Below are 20,929 nucleotides of genomic sequence, written 5' to 3' on the forward strand. Positions count from 1 at the left end.
GCGAGCGAGCACGCGCGCACCTGAGCGGGCGCCTCCAGCCACCAACACCGGCCACAAGCCGCTCCCCACCGCCTCCGGGGAGCTCGTGCAGGGGGTGGGTGACGCGGGGAGCCCGGCCCCGGCCGCCGCACCGTGCGGCCCGGTCCGCGGCCGCGCTCCCGCGGGGCCGCGCTGCGCCTGCGCACCGCCCTCCCGCCGCCGTGGCCGAGGCGCGGCCCCGCCCCCGGCGCGCGCTGCGCAGGCGCGGCGGGAGGGCCGGCGATGAGCGTCCTGCTGCCCAATATGGCGGACTTCGACACGATCTACGAGCTGGAGGAGGAGGACGAGGAGGAGCAGGATGAGCCCGAGCCCGTGGTGCGGAGCCAGGAGCTGCCCCGGCCCCGCGACGCGCCCGATCCCGTAGCGGTACGGGGCGCCGGGCACATCACCGTGTAAGGAAGGAGCGGGGGCAGCGTGAGGGGCCGGTGTGGCGGGGCGGTGGAGCCGGGCGGGAGCGCCGGGAGGGGTGAGGGCAGCGGCAGCTCCGTGCCCCGGCCCTGTCGGCCCCAGGCTCCCGCCCCGCGGGGCCGAGAGCCGCAGCCCTGCGCCCCTCTCCCCTGTCTGTGAGGGGAACTTGGTGAACGTGGGCATTTTCCGGTAGCTCGAGGGAACCCCCAGCCGTGAATGAACAGCCGGAGTTGGCTGTCGGTGCAGAGGCTGCAGCGCAGCCCTGGCAGCCCTCCCTGCTTGCTCCTCTTTATCCAAACAATTTGTTAGATAAAAAGCAAAGTCCACGCGATGCGAGGACGAACAGCCTGTTCAAACCATCTCGCTGTGACCCTTGTGTGCCACGGCTGAGCCGGGGAGCCCCCACACTGCACTGCAGAGGAGGCTTCTGCCCGTGCTCTACTTTATCTGCCCCCAACTTAGTTGAGAGTTTGGTTTAGATTGAGTGTTTTTATCACTGGAACACAGCGTGAGCCAGAATGTTTGCTGCTCATTTAAACAGTTGAACAGAAGACGAGCAAGCTGTGTTTCCTTATATGTAATGTTTACTCATAGGGATTTTCTTAGTATTCCTGCTCCAGCAAGCTGAAGAATCAATAGAAGCAAGTGCATCCTTAACAAGTTGTTGGTTGTCATGTTAATTTTCACGGCAGGGAGGGAGGTATTGAAATTTATGTATTGCAGAGACCCACCAAGCTTGTGTTGCTTTGGCTCTGTCTTTGGATTGCATAAAATTCCCATTTCTCTCAGTAAATAGGTGCAGTGTGCTCTAAGTCCCTGCAGCAGAAGCTCTGGCTGGGGAAGGCTCTGCCATGCCATGGCAAGTGGGGTTGGATCTGTGTCCTCATGGCAGCCTGGCTCAGGGATGCATTGAGCTGGTGCCAGTGGGGAGCTGCTCTGCTGCACCGCAGTGCATTTGCTCGTGCAGATGGAATTTCTTTGTGTCCTCACCCCAAAGAGCTGCTGGCCTGACTAAAGGAGAGGTAGAGCACAAGCAAAGATGCTCAGAACACCAAGTACCCATCTTAGGAGCTCCCTGATTTGAAGTGCTGAACTGGAAAAAGACATTACACACTCATCTGCTTTGCTTTCTGTGATGCTTTTTGCATGTTAGTGATATTACTTACAGTTCCTTCTTGGCTCCAGCATCTTTTTGGGATGGGCAGGAGGATCTCCAAGAACTAGGGATGTCTACATCACAAAAAGCACTCTTGTCAGTGAAGTGGAAATCCTTAGCTAGCTACATGCCCTTGTAACCATCTGAGCTGAATCCCCATCCAACTTATTTTCCCTTTCTCCCACCCCTCTCAGTTTTCTTCCTGTAACAGGACCTACCTGCATAGTAGGAGGCAGCTTTGATCAGCTCATGCTGTATTTTTAAATCTCCTTATACTGATAAAAACAGTTCTTGGATGTTACCAATAAAATACAAGTAAAGCCTGGACACTGGAGTACATAATCCCAACCTCCTGTTAAATGGGAACTGGTTTGCTTCCCAAAGAGTTTGTGTGCTGGAACTCTGTCACTTTTTGATCACACAGAGGCTGCTGCTTTTGAAATCAGTTGGCTGCAGAAGCAGCCTGCTCCAGTTACTGAAGGGAGAGACGTCATCCAGGAGAACCTGGGTTTGTTTGCTAATGAGAGTATCTGAGCTGGCAAGTCAGACATTATTTAAAAAAGAAAAGCAGTCATCTTTATAAAGCCATTGTTTTGCTTGGATTTTTGTTTCAGATGCTCCTGTTCCTCAGCTGGCACTGGCCTTCTTGAATACTTTTGGTGTATAGAGAAGGGATCATTCTCAAGTTCCAGGGGCACTGCTGCAGTTTTTCATGTCCAGTTCTCTCACAAAACTCCCAAGTTGGTAGATTCAGACTCTCAGTTTCCTGCAAGAGAGTTTCTATTCTTATGACCTTGTCAGTGAGCTGCTTGCTCTGACAGAGTAACTATTCTGCGGTATCCAACAGTACTAAATATAAATTCCAAGAGTTTTCTGAGGGTATTTGGCAGGATCTTGTTCTTCCCACTTTACTTTTGCTAGCCATTCTACCCCTGTGCATGGGAAGAGTGACCATGTAAAGTGTATTTGTTTTATTTTAGTCAGAGAGGATATGTGTAAAACTGGTTGGCAAAATCTATGTTCATCTTGTCCAGAATTCTTTGAAAAAATTCTGTCATATTTATTGGTTTTGAAAGCTTTAGAATTTTAGCACAGATAAATTACTAGGTCCTAGTAAATGCCTTTTCTTGTGCAATTCCCTTTTGAGGAGTTCTGAACACCTTGTGTGCTGTTTCTCCCATAGTCAGTGTGGCTGCTTGGTGTATCCAAGGATCTGCACACAGACATTTGTAGTGAACACTGAGTCATGCCCAGCAAAGCAAAGGCAATAACTTCCAAAAACAGAGCAGTAAGCAAACTGTACCTTGGCTGTAGCCTTGTATTTATCTGCTATAATTTTTCCATATCATTAAGTCCATTTGGATGGATGGTAATGAGGTAATGAAATAGCAATTAAACATATTTTTGCCATTAGTATCCAGCTTCCTGCTGAAGTCTGCAGGCCTCCTAGTCTGGCTAGAAGTTCACTTTTGGTGTTGTATCCTGTTTTCTTAGGAGTGCCCCAGGGACCCACAGTCCAGGTGCTGATGAAAAGTTTATTTTCATCAGCTGGGGAAGAGAGGGAAGAGTTGAGATAACATTTGACTATTATCTGGTATTGTTCCACCTTCCACATGTTTAAAACAGCAAATGACCTCAGCCTTCCACTCATTACCAAAAATTTCATTTTCCAAAACATCATCTGTGGGCAAGGATTCTTGGATAGTTCTGTTGGCTTCCCAGGAAAATGTTCTGAACTGGGGAATGTTAAATGTTCAGGGAGATTTCAGCTCAGGGCTCTTGAGGAATGTCATCTTTACCCTCTCATGTTGGCCAAAGCTCGGCTGATAGCTCATACAGAGCAGTGTGGGGTCTGAGCCCCACTCTGCAGAGAGGTTAAACATACCCTGGATTAGGTGTGGGGAAAAGAGCTCTGCTCAGAGGGGGTTGGAGAGCTTCACTAAACAGGTTTGACTTGTGCAGTCCAGTAAGGCTGATTGCTATCTATAAATACAGGAGTGGAGAACTGAGAATGAGGTGAGGTTTAAGTAAAAAAAAAATTAAAAGGTAAAGCACCTTGAAATATTTCTCTTCTAAATGTAAGAAAGTGTTTCCAAACTCTTGCTGTTTCAGTTCTGGGCACAGAAAACCTGAGCTCCTGCTTTGTAAACTAAACAACATTACCTTGTGGTACCTGTTGCAGGTGAGGTTTGCAACTGGTGGTTCAAGATGTTCACTTCAGCCTTTACTGAGGGATTGATGCATTTTTTCTTATTATAGCTCCCTAGGACAAGCTGTGTTCTCAGCACTCTGCAGATGGGGGAAATGAGGTGATGGGATTTGCCTGGTGCCATCCATGAAAACAGGGAAGGAGGGCCAGAGCAGGCAGGTGAGGTGCTATCCATGAAAATGGAAAGAGGGCCAGAGCAGGCAGGTGAGGTGCTATCCATGAAAACAGGGCAAGAAGGCCAGAGCAGGCAGGTGAGGTGCTATCCATGAAAATGGAAAGAGGGCCAGAGCAGGCAAGTGAGGTGCTATCCATGAAAATGGAAAGAGGGCCAGAGCAGGCAGGTGAGGTGCTATCCATGAAAATGGAAAGAGGGCCAGAGCAGGCAGGTGAGGTGCCATCCATGAAAACAGGGAAGGAGGGCCAGAGCAGGCAGGTGAGGTGCTATCCATGAAAATGGAAAGAGGGCCAGAGCAGGCAGGTGAGGTGCTATCCATGAAAACAGGGAAGGAGGGCCAGAGCAGGCAGGTGAAGTGCTATCCATGAAAATGGAAGGAGGGCCAGAGCAGGCAGGTGAGGTACTATCCATGAAAATGGAAGGAGGGCCAGAGCAGGCAGGTGAGGTGCTATCCATGAAAACAGGGAAAGAGGGCCAGAGCAGGCAAGTGAGGTGCCATCCATGAAAACAGGGAAGGAGGGCCAGAGCAGGCAGGTGAGGTGCTATCCATGAAAAGAGGGCAAGAGGGCCAGAGCAGGCAGGTGAGGTGCTATCCATGAAAATGGAAAGAGGGCCAGAGCAGGCAGGTGAGGTGCTATCCATGAAAATGGAAAGAGGGCCAGAGCAGGCAGGTGAGGTGCTATCCATGAAAATGGAAAGAGGGCCAGAGCAGGCAGGTGAGGTGCTATCCATGAAAATGGAAGGAGGGCCAGAGCAGGCAGGTGAGGTGCCATCCATGAAAACAGGGAAGGAGGGCCAGAGCAGGCAAGTGAGGTGCTATCCATGAAAACAGGGAAGGAGGGCCAGAGCAGGCAGGTGAAGTGCTGTCCATGAAAATGGAAGGAGGGCCAGAGCAGGCAGGTGAGGTGCTATCCATGAAAACAGGGCAAGAGGACCAGAGCAGGCAGGTGAGGTGCTATCCATGAAAACAGGGAAGGAGGGCCAGAGCAGGCAGGTGAGGTGCCATCCATGAAAACAGGGAAGGAGGGCCAGAGCAGGCAGGTGAGGTGCTATCCATGAAAACAGGGAAGGAGGGCCAGAGCAGGCAGGTGAGGTGCTATCCATGAAAACAGGGAAGGAGGGCCAGAGCAGGCAGGTGAGGTGCTGTCCATGAAAACAGGGAAGGAGGGCCAGAGCAGGCAGGTGAGGTGCTATCCATGAAAACAGGGAAGGAGGGCCAGAGCAGGCAAGTGAGGTGCTATCCATGAAAACAGGGCAGGAGGGCCAGAGCAGGCAGGTGAGGTCATCCTGGTTCTGTTGCAGCCTCTAGGAAGCAGTGCCTGGCTCTGAGAGGTACTTGTCATGCAGTGAGGAAAGTGCAACAAAGAACGTGGGTGACTGATCTGAATTTCTAAATGTTACACTTTGGGCAGCTTGCACTGAGGAGTCACAGAACTGGCCCAGAAATAAATCACCACCAGCTGCTGCTCCAAGTGACTTAAGGGACAGCTACTGGAGTTGATGTATTGTGATTTTTAAATGTGCTGAATTTTAGAAGATTTCATAGACCTGCTCATGCTGGATCACTTGTCTGTTGTAGGAAGTCTTAATTCAATTAATTACCTCTTGATCAATACTTAAGATTTTAACTTCTTTACATGGAAGGTTCTAATAACACTTCAGTACTTTCACAAAGTTGCCTGTAAAGCTGTACAACTGTATAACATCCTGCTTCAATCTTTTTATTTTATTTGGTTGTTGAGTCACCCCTCTGCTCCATCTAACAGGAGTTTAATGGTTCTAAGCCCTGGAGTAAATAATCACAGAATGGTCTGTAAAACTTCCAGAGATATTTTAGTAAAACTGTGCTAAAGGCCATCAGTGATTCTGACTAAATATGGAGTTTAAAGTATAGTTAAAACATAAAGTTATATTCTTTAGCCACTCCCAGATGTCAGTGTGAGAAATGCCATTCTGTAACTCAGGTTTCCTGGACCTGCTGCAACTGAAGGGAGTGTTTTGGCAACTAATACAAATTAGTTATTTGGGGGTTTTAATGTGTGTCATGACATCAGCTTTGAAATTTAACCCAAAACACATTGTGATCTTGCATTCCTAATCAGATTTATTCATCAGAAAGCACTAATTTCTCTTGTTCTTTCTGGAAATTGGGGTGCAGTGGGAATTTCCATGAGTATATTTATCAGGGAGGTAAAAGACACTACCTGTGGCTTAGGAAATGTTTGAATTGTTGGAGGTCAGAGGAGGGTTCTGAGGAGCAGCTGGTACCTCTTTGCTCTTTTTTTTTCATTTCTTTTGCTGTATCCTAAGCTGCTGCTCCTGGCCACTGTAAAAATCAGTGTTGAGGACAAGGTGGACCTTTGGCATGGTTGAGTGGAATTGGTCTGTTAGATGGGTAGAGTAAATAATTCTTGAATTTTCCAGTATTTTTATTTTGTTGTGTTGTCTGATTGCTCCTGCTTTGTGATCATTCCAGGTTGTTCCATTGCTGATGCACAGAAAAGTCTGGGTTCCTCAAAGCAAGCTTGGGAATGTGCTTTATAATTTTAGTCTTTTTTTTTAAGACTGGAAAGACTACTTCATTGCTCTCCAAGCTTCCTTAAAACTAAATATATAACATTACAAAACCTGGAAGATTTCAGCTTCAAAAGGTACAAAATGTGGAGGCTGACTTGCCAGATTACAGAGAATGGAAATGTGCTATGTTAGTAACCTTTGTGCTTGCCTAAAATCTTACTGGTTTTACTGTTTGGGGGTTTCTGTAATGTTTTACACAAATATTGCTCTTTACAAGAGGCTCTAACTTAAATTATTCATTGAAGGACAGGATTGAACTTCACCAGTGTTGTTGCCAGACATTTCAGTTACTGGATTTCTAGAGCCAGCACAACTTCCTCTGTTCTGCCTCTCTCTTCTTTAAGGTTGATTTGACTTTTTGTTCCCTGGGAGCCATTTCAGGTCAGTTTAGGGTACCTGGGGTGTTCCAGAGTGCACAGGGTGTGTGTGTGTGTGTGTGTGATGGGCACTGATGGGCACTGAGGTCCAGGGAGGTGCTGGGACCTTCAAGGTCCCTTCCAACCCAAACCATCCCACAAGTCTGTGATATTTCAGCAGTGCTGCTATTGTTAGAGACCAGTTTGGAGTATGGCAGCTCTCAGTTTGACTCAAAACAAAGTTTGTTTCTTCAATAACTCCTACAATACCAAATATAATTGTTCTCTTCTTTTTGGCAGTGATTCTTTCAGGTATTTTGATTTTTTTGAACACATATATTCAGGAGATAGTTTAGCAGAGCTGATTTGATGTACAATATATTTAACTTTCATCAAACGTATAGATTGTAGCTGAGGGCCAGCTGCTGCTGTATTTTGTTAAATTACTGAATGTTAAAGGTTCAGGAGTTTTGGAATAGGTGGTAACAGGTTTACAAGCCAAATCCAGCTCCCCGGAGCTTTCACTGGTTATAAGGAAAACCTTTTGCTCAAACCCCAAAACACTTCAGTGAAAAGTAGTCACAGTGGTACCCAAAAGTTAATTTTCTAGAATTTCATAGTTGTTGTAAAAGTCTCCTTTGTGTAGGCTCTTAGGAGGTGCCTTAACTCAGCCCAAAGGAAGTTTTTAAAACCACATAGTTATAAATTTCTAAGATGATGATGAATGGGTTCCTTAAAAGAAACTTCATCTGTTGCATGTGAAACAACTGCATGTGTAAGAAAGTAAAGGGGTTGTTGAACCTGGGATCTCATAGCTGGAGGGTTTTTTCTTACAGAAATCAAAGATTGAAACTTGCTGCCATCCAGTTGGAAAAGGATTTTTCCACTTCTGGAGGTGCTGAAGTAAGGCCCTGAGCTGTGTTTGTGTCTGAAATGGCTGAATGGTACCCCAGGCCTTTATTAACTGAGATCAGAACTCGTGAAATGATGCAACTGTAAGGGCAAAGGAAATTAATAGTGGCTTCTTTTTAAAGTAAAAACTCTTATTACAATTTTGATGAAGGGAAACAAAGTAAGTTAGGTGGAATATATTTTGTTTGTCTCTTTTGTTTTCAAGGTTTGGCTTGAGCAACAAGTTTGATACAGAATTTCCTTCTGTTCTGACAGGGAAGGTAAGTGTGAGATTAAACTGTTCTTTTCCATGGGAGGAGCCAGTGCCTGCAGTGGGTTCTGTGTTGGATACCTGAGCATGACCCCACTAACAGCTTTACCTGTGGCCTGTGTGACCCAGCTGCTCGCTGCCCAGCCCCTCAGTGGAGCTGCAAACAAGGAGGATTTGCAGTGATTGTTATCATTATTGACATTCCAAACACAGCAGAGCTCACCAGGACCCCACAGTTTCCATGCAGACATGAGAGCAGCACTCACTTAACCTTGCTTTGGAAATACCTGGAGTTTGTGCTCCCTCCTGGGTGAATTAAATCAGTGCAAACACTGGACCTCTCTTTTCAGTACGCCTGACAAGCCTTGAGTTTGTTTAGACAAAGCTCTGGAAGTGAATCTGTTTTATCTGAAGCTTTGCAGAACAAAACATAGTGTTAAATCTACAAATTAAGGAGGGTTTTAGTACATTTGCACAATTACCATTTAGTTCTGAAAATTAGTGGTGACAAGTCTCTTGCTTTCTCTGGAGTCCTGTCATCTTACTTAATGCAAGTGTAAGGAACTGTAATTTGTAGCTATTAATTCAATCTTCACTAAATTCTTAGTTAGTTTGAAATTATTTTTGTAATTATATTTTTTAATCTTTTAATTGCTTAATTCTTTTTCTCCTGAATTTTTTTCTTCCTGCTGTTTCACTCTCTAGTGCTTTGTTTTTACTTTGATTTATATCCCCCTCATGTATCTTTTCCAGAATTTGGGAAGAAAAAAAGTTTATTTGGCTCTTTCTACTTTGTCTCATGTCATCCCATAGAGCTGCACTCCCTCTGCAGCCCCTTGCAGGGGTTGAGTCATACCAACAATCCACAAATGCAGCTGAGTGGTTGCTCCTGCTCCTGCCAGATCCAGCTGGGCTTTCTCCTCCTGCATTTTCACCCAGAGTGCAGTGAATAAAACCCTTGTGCTGAGGTAGCCCAGCTGATCTGACAGCAGTAGCCCTGAAAAGCAGCTTCTGCTTGGAGCTTCTGGGTGCTGAAAATCAGCCTGGGACTTCTAGGATCTCACTGAGCTCAGACAGACAAATCCTGCTGATTCCAGTGTGAGGGCTGCTGAGAGCACTTTGCATTTCACCACCTTGTCTGAGGCTTTTTCTTTTCTGATCACTGAACACCACAATACATCTTGGAAAAAAACAATTTTGATGTTCTTTTGCTCAAGTTGTAGTTTATTATAAATAAGCCTGTGGAAAATCCCAGGCAAGAAACATTAAAACTAAATTTAATGGTATCATTTCATCTCTGTCTCTCTAAAATATATTTGAGTTATTAAAAAACCAACCTACAGCCAAGTCTACACTTTTTCATACCAGCATCAGTGGCTGTCACATTTTCCACCTGACTGTCCTTCTGTTGTTAAATAGACAGTGAACAAAAGCTGAATTTAAAGTTCACTTGAGTGCTTGGACTTAATTTAGCAAAGACAGAAAAGAGGAGATTCTTCTGTTGGCATTTACCCTTCTTGTCCTGTGTGTGAAATCAGTGCTCCAGGAGAGGCATGGCAGGGGTTTGCTGTGTGTAGGGATGCTCCTCTGCTGAGAATCTGGATATTCTGTTGTCTTGTGGATTTGAGGGGCTTTCTGAGCAAGGAGATGAATTCCCTTTTGTCAGGGGAGAACACCAATCAAACAAGATAATAAACACATTTCTCTTCCTGCCTGCCACCACTGCTGTGAAAGACATTAAAAACCACAGTCGTGGGGCTTTCAGTTTTTAATACTTCAGTCAATTGCAAGAAATAAAGAATCTGCTTCTTCCTCTGGTTGAGACAGTCAATCATCTTAACCTCTGTTGAAAATGAAAATGCAGTCATTTTTTTCAGTAAGTTTTTCTTCAAATACCCTGTTAAATAATTCACAATAATCAGGATTGTAGTCAACTGAGACCCCACTTTAAGATCCTCTGTTGTTAAAATGTAATTTTTTTTGCTTTTTATGAAATCAAAATTTATGAATAACAGTGACTGTTAATATTTACAAATTGGGATTAAAATGTTTACTCTGATCTTGCACTGGTCCTTAGCTCCTCTAAGACAATGTCATAGTTTATCCATATGCCTGTGTAACATTAAGTTGAATGGCTTTGCTGCCCCTGTGAATTGATATTCATAATAAATCCCATCTGCTAATGGAGTGTAAGAGATGAAGCCATTAGATGGGTTTGGTGGAGTTCTCAGTGGTACTGGTTTTTTTTGGAATAAATACAGATGGACAAGATGTAGGTTTTTAAAGCAGGATGAGAATCCTAATTAGAGAAAACTGTAGCTACACCTTTCTCCCAGAAGCACAAACTTGTGGGGTTTATGCCACATTCTTGTGGCAGGAATTTCCTTAAGCTTTCTGCCCTCAGCCCATCCACATCACGATGGCAACAAACCTGATTTTCTTTTTCTGAAATGTGCAATCCCCTCCTTCACCCATTTTCCCAGTCTCCCAGTTTTTCCAGAGCCTGCATAGCTGTTGTAGGTTGGCCTAGAGCTACATGCTTGTAATTACATCTTCAGTGTTTAATTGAGACTTCATTGGTTGCTTTCCTTGGGAGAGGTGAATGTGTACATATGAGGGCACAGACAATAAAATAATAAAGGAAAGGAAAATCCCAGGTACATCAGATGTTTGGTGTAGCTAATTCAGCTGGATTAATATTTGTCTTGCAGGATGAGACAGAAACTCACCTGGTTTGTAAATCCCAAGCCAGGCTTCTTTTCAGAGGAACATTATAAGGAAAGATTTGACTACACTTAATACAGAGGCAATATTTAACTTTTAATAATGCAATTGGACCTTGGCCTAAATTGGAATGCTGGTTAAATTTAAATTCTGTGTGCTACAGGTTTACAGGATTATTAATTCTCTTAAACAAGCTTTTAACAAAATATTCTCTGTGATTTGGAGCACAATAGCAGCCACTGCTCCAGGTGACCAGAAAATGATGGAGGCAGTGATCCTGAAGGGGAAAAGTGGAATTTCCTGCTCTGATCTTGAAACAAAAGGGGTCCTGCCCAGAGAGGAGTGTGCAGTGCAGGGCAGGGGGAGCCATAAACTGAGGGCTGGGCATTGTGCTGTGTGATTGATAGGGCTGCTGCTGCTGCTGATTGAAGGAGGAAGATCAGGCCTGCTGGGCCTTGCTGCCTCCCTTCCTGTGTTTGGAGATCCTCTGCATCCTGTTGTAAAATATTATGACACCCCCTCCTTTCCTTTAATGTTTTTTTTTGTTTTTTCCCTGCTGAAAGGAGCTAATGTCCCTTCCCAAGGTGTACAGCACAGCCAGGAGCAAAGTGCTTATCTCATTCTTTTCAAGAGCCAGACACAAACTCTCCAAGAGATTTCCAGAATTGCTCAGAATTAGGCTTTCTTAGGGAGCTGTCTTTGTGCAGGAGGAGCTGTTAATTCTGTTTGTTTGAAACACATCAGCCCCTTCACAGACACCTTTCAAAAGCTGTACCTGCAAGGAGGCAAGAATTAAAATTGTGTCAGAAAATCAACAGTTCTGTGCTGACTTTCATTTAGATTCCATTTCATTATTAGATTAGAACAGTTATTTACAGGTATTTTGTTCTTAATCACTGTGTAACAATGCTAAACTGTCACTGAGCTGTAAACTGAGCAACAAAATTGTGATTTCTTCTGTTTGTCACAAGATGAGGCTTATCTTGCTCCTTTAGTCCAGTTCCTTTAGTTTCAGATGAAGATGTGTCATTAGTGACAGAAATATTTGTTGTGATTCCATTTCCTAAAGGCAGAAACAATCCAATAGCTGGGGTTAGTCAAAGGCATCTTAAGTAATTGCATCTTATGTTGTAGCCAAGTATTCACCTTTACATGAAAATATTTGGTGAGTTAGCAGGCAGTGCTGCTTTCATAATACTACATTAAGGTAAACATCAGACCAAAACTCCTGAAATGGGAATTTTCTGTTGCTTAGTGGCATCCAAAGTTGGTTTCTGGTTTAGTCATTTGCTCTGCAGGAATGAGAGTACTTCAATATTCATCTTAAAATGCAGGAACAAGTTACCCTGATGTGAACAATGAGTCCCTAAAAATTATCACAGGAAGAGGGAATTTCCCTGGCCTTTCTTCTTAGCTCCCAAATTTTTCTGCCAGTTGTGATCTGAGGATCTGGTTGAGTTCTCTTCATGTTGGATGGTATCACTGATAAAGGGTTATTCTTGTTAAACTGAATTCTGGCCTGTGTCATTCCATTGTCTTTGGCAAATTTGTTCAGCTGCATTTGGAGCTTGGGCTGTGTTGTTGTCAAGGTCCAGTAAACTTTGTGTCTGAAGGAAAAGGAAACATTCTCTTTTCTTAGGAAGTCTCATTACAAAAGTATGAATGGCTTCTAGGGAAAAAAATACTTATTTTTATATTTCACAGAAACAGAATATAAAATTGTAAAAGATCTATCAAAGGAAGTGCCATTTGTAGATATCTAAATATGAGGCCCATAGAAACTTCCTTAGGAGTTGAAAATGCCAATTAATGTAGGAATCCCAGTTTACTTTGAGGCAGTGAGTGCAGCAGCTGCCTGAGGTTACTGCAAACCACCAGCCCAGATGTTCTTTCCTACAAAACACTCTCCCACGTTGAAGATGAAATGGTTTTGCTCATGTGCATCTGGTATTTGTTATATCCCAGTACAAGATCTGGCACTGGCAAAGAAATCCATAAAACTTTGTTCCAGAGACATGCAAGTACAGGATAGTTTACCACATTACAATGGGATTTTTTTCATTGCAGATGTCCCAGTACAAAGGATCTCAGGGGGTTTCTTTGACCATTTTCTTTTCTTTTTTTCCCCTAAACTGCCTCTTGTAAAACAGACAATTTTTTAAGTTACATTTGTAGATGTAAAGCAAAACAGTCTAATTAATGTGGGAGGGGGACAAAATAATTCCTTTCTATGTCTTTATGAATTCCTGCTGTAAAATAATCCCAAATTAAGTTCTCATGTTTTTAACTGTAGGCCTGGCTGGTGTGCAAGGCCAGCTGCCCCCTGACTCTGTAGTGCCTGGTGACCTGAATGGCCAGGAAACAGATGTTGTATTTATTTACTCCCTTCCCTGCAATGCTTTAAAGAATTCAGCTCAAAAGGCAGAGCAGCAGCATCAGGTCCTCTCCCATTTCCTGCCCTGTGGCTTTGCCCCTGCTGAAAGGGATCTTTGTCATTAAATGAACTTTGCTTGGTGTTGCTCCCTTGTTTGCAGAGTCAGATGAGCAGAGCTGGGCTGCCTTGGCTGGGGGCTGTGGAGCCCAGCTCTGTGTACAGACTCACACTGGGGATTTGCATGCACATGGCAGGGAGGAAGGAAAGAGGGGGGTTAATTGTCCTGAGTTGTGCCTGCCTGCTCAGGTCTCTTGTTGGGCCTGATTTATTCTGCTCTGTGTGTTTGAATGCTGGGCTGCATTAGAGTTTTAAGGGTGTCATCTTGGAGTCCCTGCCTCAAATCCATGTTTGCCTTGTCAGGTGGAGTGACTGGATTCTGTAGGGAGAGGAGGGATTTGGGCTGTGTGAGTAGGTGAGAAATGCAGTTATTGGAGAAAAGAGCTTCTTGCTGATACAAAATGTGTAATTCCACTGTGGCTCTGCACTGGCAATACAGGGATAAAATATTAGTCCTGAATTTCCAAAAGCTAGTTTGCAGTAAGTAGGCTTTATTCCTAACCCTGTACAAGGTGCATTGTTCTGCCTTAAATACAATCCAGGGTATTTCTTTTAGGCTTCCCTATTTTAGGAAGCAGCCACGAGGGAAGTTGTGGCTTCATTATGGGCCACTTCAGGAAGTGATTTGTGGACAGAGCCTTCACCCAGGCACAGTGCAGACTTAGATTGCTGTGACACTAATTTGGACAATATTCTCCCTTTCTGTGGTTCCTATTTTTGCTAAACTGCTCCCACATTCCCTTGGAAAGCAGACCTCTGTCACTGTTCCATGGTTTTGCTCAGTGTAGCCAGTGCATGCATTGCCCAGCTGTGTCCCAGTTCTGATTTTGTCTGGGCCCTTTGTGTTGTCAGGCCCATTTATTAATTTCTGGTGCAATAAATACAGATGAGCTGCTCATCTAAAAGATGTTTGCCTTTTGAACTCAGCTTTGTGCAGTGCATGCACTAGAAATGAATTTGTGGCAGGAAAATGACTTTTCATGCTCACTGGGTGACCAGTGCTTTAGAAGATTGTGCCATTTCCTGTATCACTTTAACCTCCAGAGGCAATTTCTGTGAAAATACCCCTGTGCTGGCTCTCCCTGAAGTTGAGCCTTCTGTTGCAGGTGGCCCCTGAGGAATTCAAGACCAGCATCAGCCGGGTGAACGCCTGCCTGAGGAAGAACCTCCCTGTCAATGTGAAGTGGCTGCTCTGTGGCTGCCTGTGCTGCTGCTGCACTCTGGGCTGCAGCCTCTGGCCTGTGGTCTGTCTTAACAAAAGAGTGAGTCCATGCTTCAGCACATTCTAGGCATTTTGAAATTATTGGTAGGATTAAATAACTTTTCATAATATCTTCCCCATTTTAAAACCCTGCTTTGACCTCACATTCAAAAGGTTATTCTGGTTTCCATCTTAGAAAATAGAAAAAAATTTGAAATTACACCAAATTAGCAGTTGACTCAATAGTTTTAAGAGTAGCTGGTCTCATCTCAGTTCAAACAGGATGGAATATATGATACTCTAAATTTCCAGGATTTTTCAAGGTCTAAGAATTGAGCGCAGAACTGAACCTTCATGACCTTCAAAGAGTGGCAGAATGAGACTGAAAATCACTTCTCCTTTTCACACCCCCAATCCCCACTCCCTCCACTCCCTAAATAAAGATTTTTAAAATTTAAAAATCACTTTTTTGTATGCAATAGACACCATAACATTTCAGAGCTGTGCTTTATCTGCTGTATTTTACTGTGCTGTTTCTGTTAAGAACAAGTACAAATTTATTTTCTAGACTTCCCCCCTAACAGAGTTGACCACTCCTGTAATCAGGCCCAAAGTAATAATTTTGAAAAGCACTTTAGTCAATTACCTCTGTGGTTTGTGTTGAGAATTGATTTATCACAGCAGTAAATATTGGAAATGCATTGATGTGTTAACTGTTGAAGTGCTCATCACCGAAGCTGCATCACTCAAAAATTACAGGACTTGTTTTAGTTCATTTTAACTGCTTTTATAAATGTGATTATTGCAGAGGTTTGTGCCTGAGAGATACAAAGGGAGTATTTGCAGTTTTAAAGCCATTTTTAATATCCCTGTACCAATGAAAATCTGAATAAATGCCCATTAATTATATGAAATTCTCAAGGCTGCAGAGAATATGCACCAGGTAGGGGCAATTATGGCACTTGCATAGGAGTGTGAGAGTGATAACAACCATGCAGTGATTAAAATTAAATGTATACCATGCAGGATCATCACAATTGTCTTTTTGTGACCTTCAAAATCACTGAAACTTGAGAAATTATCTCCTCTCCACAGTCGTGGAAAGAGCAGGACATGAAGGACACATTTGGTAGCCAAGAGTTGAAAATAATTTGTTGTGAACTGGAGTTTGGTGGTGAGAGTTTTTTCCAAAATCCGGATCACAATTCCCTTAGCAAAATCTGGAAATAAGGTGTATGGAAATCTGTGTTTTCAGCAGAATACCTGCAGTGAGTGTGGATTTGGCCAGGAGACTCTGCTTTGCTGGCTGTGGGAGGTAAAAACACCAAATTCAAAAGGATCTCTTGATAACTGAATGAACTCTGGAAAAAGCACAGGCCTAAGTTGCACTTGATCTTAGAAATTTTTCCAGTGATTCCAAGTTAACAAAAAACCCATGAGTGTTTTCCTTTTTTGAAAAAAGGGGGGGTGGGGGTTGAAGTTATAAGATTTCCATGTATTTCTTCTTTGGCTCATTCTACTTTTATAAAACTTAACTTCCTATGAATTCACCTTAGCCAGAAATGCAGCAGTGAGATCCTGCTGGATGAGAGCAGCTGCTGAACCATTTCTGATCCACTTCTGACTTCCTTTCTAGACTAGAAGATCAATTCAGAAGTTATTAGAATGGGAAAATAACAGACTATATCATAAGGTAAGAAAAGAGTGCTTGTTTGTTTCAGCTTGAAGAATATTGGCAATGAAGGATGTTACAGTCTTGTCATAATTCCATACTTTATACTGATCCTAAATAATAGATGCTAATAATTCAGTATTGCTAATGCTTGGTGCATTCCTCATCCAAACAAGGCTGTGCTAATCCTTTGTTATTTATTTCCTTAGCTTGGTTTGCACTGGAAGCTGAGTAAAAGGAAATGTGAAACTAGCAATATGATGGAATATGTGAGTATTGCTTTCTACTTATTGCTATTCAACAGAACTATGATTTAATAGAGAAAACCCTTCACTTAGTGACCCTGTGCAAAAAGATCTCCCAGTCAAATGTGCAGTTTGCTCTGTAATTTGGAATGAGGGAGACCCCTGGGACTTTCTGCATTGGAGTGATTCCCACACCAGCACCAGTCCATAGTTCCTTAACACCTATCCCCCTTTTCCAGTGTGTTCACAACCCCTTTGATTCAAAGAATTTTGCAGAAATACTGCATCTTTCCAGGAATGTGGTTTTTCGGTTGGACCTTTTCTTTTGTGTTTCTGGTTTGTTTTGGTGGGGTTTTTTTCTGCCAGCTCTAAATTTCACATGGTTTTAAACAAGACAGACCTTGTAGAAAAGCAGAATTTCAAGTATTCCTGTGCTTCTGTCACTCCCCAATCCCCTTTAACATGTGAAGATTGTGTTGGCTTTAGGGAAAGAGATCCACCCCAGAAAAAGCAAAGCCCCAGAATCCCTCTATTTCTGCAATCTCTGCTTTGTTACCCTGGGGAACATTCCCTCCTCACTGACTATCTCAGATATATTTAGTCTTATGAATTAGCTTATGTTCATGGAAATTGTGCTGAAGCTTTGAACTTTTTGGTTATTGTCTTCTGTCTTGTCTTTTTCCCTTCTTCAACAGGTAATATTAATAGAGTTCTTACCAAAATACCCCATATTTCGACCTGACTGAGGAACAACATTGGTCTTTCATGTTACCTGTCATTTTCTACCCTTAGTGCCTTGTAGATGATTTTGGAAAGAAGATGGTCTACTTTGCTGTGACTTAAAAATGGTCTTCAGTAGAAATCTTCCTTGCTGTTACTTTCTTTTGTTAAGAAGAGAACAATTTGCACATTTTTTTATGTTAAACGAGGCTTCTATGTTGCACTCTGAATTTTTAACATTACCAATAACTGATAGAGTTGCCACTAGGGATCTTAACATCAGTGCTGCTTCAACTTGTTCTGAGCATGCTGCCTTATTAATTTCTCTCTTTGCTGTCCTCCAATGTGCATCCTAAAGCTGTGTCATCCTATATTTCATCCTAAGTGTTGCAATCCTAGAAACCCTCAGTAGGAATGTCCAGGTAAACTCCAGTAGTAATGATTTTAGTAGAACCTGCTTGCATAGGACTTGCAATCAACAGCACTGGTTTTGTCCTGCACTTTGCAAAATCATCATTTACATTTAGGGGGTTCTTTAGTTTACCCACTATGGATTTGTAAATATTGACTCTTTGCATAATGTCAAGTGTGGTATGCCAAGGTTTACAGAATGTATTATAGCTCTTATTCTATTGCCAACATCCCCAGCATCTGCTCCATGTGCTCCTTCCCCTGGGATTGTACAGCCCCACCCACACTGGTTTTATGGGAAAGCCATAAAGAGTTTGTACATATGTCAGATGTGTAGGGCTCAGTTGCACTTTGTTTAGTAAATGGATGAAAAATGCATAGCATTTCTGTCTTTATTTTAACAAGTATTTCAGGTGGTGTTTGCAGCACCTGAAATACAAAGCTGAAATCTTCACCTCTGCAAAAGCTGCATTTGTGGGGTAGATGGCAGCTGTTGTTAACAAAATATCCTAAAGTCTCTTTTGAAGTGAGGAATATATATGGATGTTAAGTTCTATTTTGTTTCAAAGTCAGGAAAAATTAGCCTCAAATCTGAGATCTTCGTTACAGAAGAGAAAAATCAGAAACAGCCAAATCCCAGCTGAAGCAGCACCTTTGTTACTGGTGTGGCTGCACTTCAGCATTTTCACAGTTCAGTGACATGAAGTCCCTTCAGTGGCAAGAGGTTTTATCTCAGTCAAAGTGGAGTTTCCAGACATGCTGAGGGGAGGAAGGGCAGCAGTTGAAAGGGCTCCTGAATCTGTTTTGGCAGTCAGGCACTGTCTGGAGAGCCAGGAGAGCCTTGTGGAATTCAGTATTATTTTGGATTCTTCCCTGTTTGCCTGATCTCAGGAAGGGAAGTCATTGTAGAAAAACTTCCTCTAATGGCTGATCTAAGCAAGAGCACTTGATAAAAGAAAGCAAATGGAAATTGTTGCAAGTTCCTTGCCTTTCCTAACTAGAAAGAACAAAGCCCAGCAGATAACTGAGCATCTGCAAGTTGTGGTGGATTTCATTATCAGTGTCCAGGCATTTCTTTGCAGCATCTTGACTCCCTGCAACATCATCCCAAGTTGCTTTTTAGTTTCAGGGTGACTTGGGGTTTCCTCTGAATGTATTTGCATCTCTCCAGTTTGCAATATGCTATTAAAATACAGTATTTGTAAGACCATTGCATCCCAATACCTGCAGTAGGTCAGATTCCTTGTACACAGTGTTTACAGAAGGCCAGTTTTATGCAAGTTGTTACTCAAAGGGAAGTTTGTGCTGTTTCCTGTCCCAGACTGATGGTTCACAGTTTGAAATCTGCACATTTCATGCAGAAACTTTGTTTGACTGCTAGATTGGTGACAACTAAATGTGTAATTGCATTTGTAACATGAATAAAAACCTCCTGTGTTGTTTGAAATTATCATTAGCTACACCTGCAACTCAGATTTCCATTGCAGAACCAAGCAAAGTGTTGTCTCCAATTTATTTCTTTTTTTGGGGATGAGTGTTAACTGGAAGCAGAGAAAATAATGGCAGAAAAGGCAGAGTAAACCAAAACTGAAATGGCACACTCAGTTCTTTCTTTGGGTTTCACTGACAAATGAGTTTCTGGAGTAATTAACAGAACAATGGAAGTTTCTTACTGTTCTGCCAGAACTTTGTTGTGCAAAATACTCAAGAAATCTCAGCAGGTTCTGATTTTCTTCTTCATGCAAATCTATTTTCTCCCTGTACTTGCCCAAAGGGGAGAACAGGCACTTCCATGGAACCACAGAATGGGTTGGGTGGGAGGGACCCCAAAGCTCCTCTCATTCCACCCCCTCCTTCCACCAGCCCAGGTTGCTCAGAGCTCCATTCAAACTGGCCTTGAACACTTCAGCACATAATATTAATTTGTAAAGTTTACATTTTAAGTACATAAATCCTATACATTTTAATTTGTCCTTAATTATTACTTGTGCAGTCTTCAAACCATGAATGGGTCTTGTCTTTGTGTTTTAATTGACATTTAATTATGTGGCCATAACATAAAGAACCAGAGCCAAACCTGTCATTTACAGTAAGCTCCATGTTTTAATAAGTAGATAAATTTGCATTAAAATGCAAAACCAGCAGCAGTATTATATTTGCATGTGAAAGACACAGGATTCAGAGCTCACTGGAAGGTGAAGGCAGCTGGCAGTACTGCTGTGAACTCTGCACAGCTTCTTTTTGCTTGGCCTGTCCTTTAAGACCAAAACATCCCAGGTAATTCTGTCTCCCAAGACTGGAAATCTCATTTTTGACAGGAAATGATCAGCATGACTTGGTGAAGTGTTCATGGAGGATATCTGTCAGAATTTGTAGCAGTGTAACAGATTAAGATCAGCAGAGTGAGTGGAAGTGGTAAAGAAAGTGCCTTGGCTGGTTCCAACACCATTGTGCAGAGAAGGAGAAAAGGGAACTAACTGGTCCCTCTCAGGAGTGGGAGTTTGCAGCAGATTTTTAAAAGCAGCTACTGTCTACCAAATCAGTGTTTATTTCTTCACAATAACATGGTGACACTAATTTTGTTTCTAGGTTTTATCCAGGAAATCTTTGGGTTTGTATCTAGTAAGTTTGGTACGTGGAGAGTACTGAGGAGTGCAGAACTCTGGCAAAGCACCAGAGCTGCTCCTCAGTGATTCCCCACCTGCCCAAAGGTGTTTTCCCAGAGCTGGAACACAGAAGTGTTCAAACATGCACACCCAAGTCTAGGGAGTGTGGGTTCAGTTGTAAATGGGTGACTTTTAAACAGAGAAAAAAGAATTTTATTAAATCTGGTGTGGTTTTGATAAATACAAAAAAGAAGTTCCTATGCTCTTCTTGATAGGTACAAAAAACTCCATATGCAAAACCATAAATTGATGTTTATTATTGTCCCACTGACAGTTTACTACATTTTCTTGTCAACACACTACCATTGGAGCAATAAAAATGTCAAGCTATTAACATTCACCATCAATTATTTATCACTTTAGTAAGCAATGTTATGTGATTCTTCTGCCATTCTTTTGTTTTCTGCTTTTGGTGTTCTTACAGTGTTGTAACATACTTGTATTGCTTCTGAAAAGTGGTTTTGTTTAAGCTGTATGAAACTGTGTTCTTAACACTTTTATTCTGTTTACAAGTGAACAGCCACTTTTTTAACAGGACCTCACATCTGGAGAGTTTTCTCTCTATTTTTTATTTTAAATGAAAATAAAATTCTAACTGAGCTTGCTTTCTATAATTTACTGCACTGGCTTGTGCCATTGAAAGAAGCTGGAAGTCAGACATGCTTCATCACTTTGAGACATTTTTCTTTAATTAAATTCAAAGATGAAAACCTTGAG

The 20,929-nt window shown here is 42.7% G+C and overlaps 1 protein-coding gene across 1 annotated transcript; it reads left to right on the forward strand.

Annotated features, from left to right (window-relative positions):
• Positions 1-221: 221 nt before the first annotated feature.
• Positions 222-20,928, forward strand: CHIC1 (cysteine rich hydrophobic domain 1). The gene is made up of 6 exons (XM_054641297.2): positions 222-431; positions 8,038-8,092; positions 14,404-14,559; positions 16,135-16,191; positions 16,380-16,439; positions 17,111-20,928. The coding sequence occupies exons 1-6, from the start codon at positions 262-264 to the stop codon at positions 17,159-17,161; spliced, it is 549 nt and encodes a 182-aa protein (XP_054497272.1). The 5' UTR covers positions 222-261; the 3' UTR covers positions 17,162-20,928.
• Position 20,929: the final 1 nt, after the last annotated feature.

The sequence above is a fragment of the Agelaius phoeniceus genome, chromosome 14 (genome assembly GCF_051311805.1).
Source record: "Agelaius phoeniceus isolate bAgePho1 chromosome 14, bAgePho1.hap1, whole genome shotgun sequence".
NCBI classification, from domain to species: Eukaryota; Metazoa; Chordata; class Aves; order Passeriformes; family Icteridae; genus Agelaius; species Agelaius phoeniceus.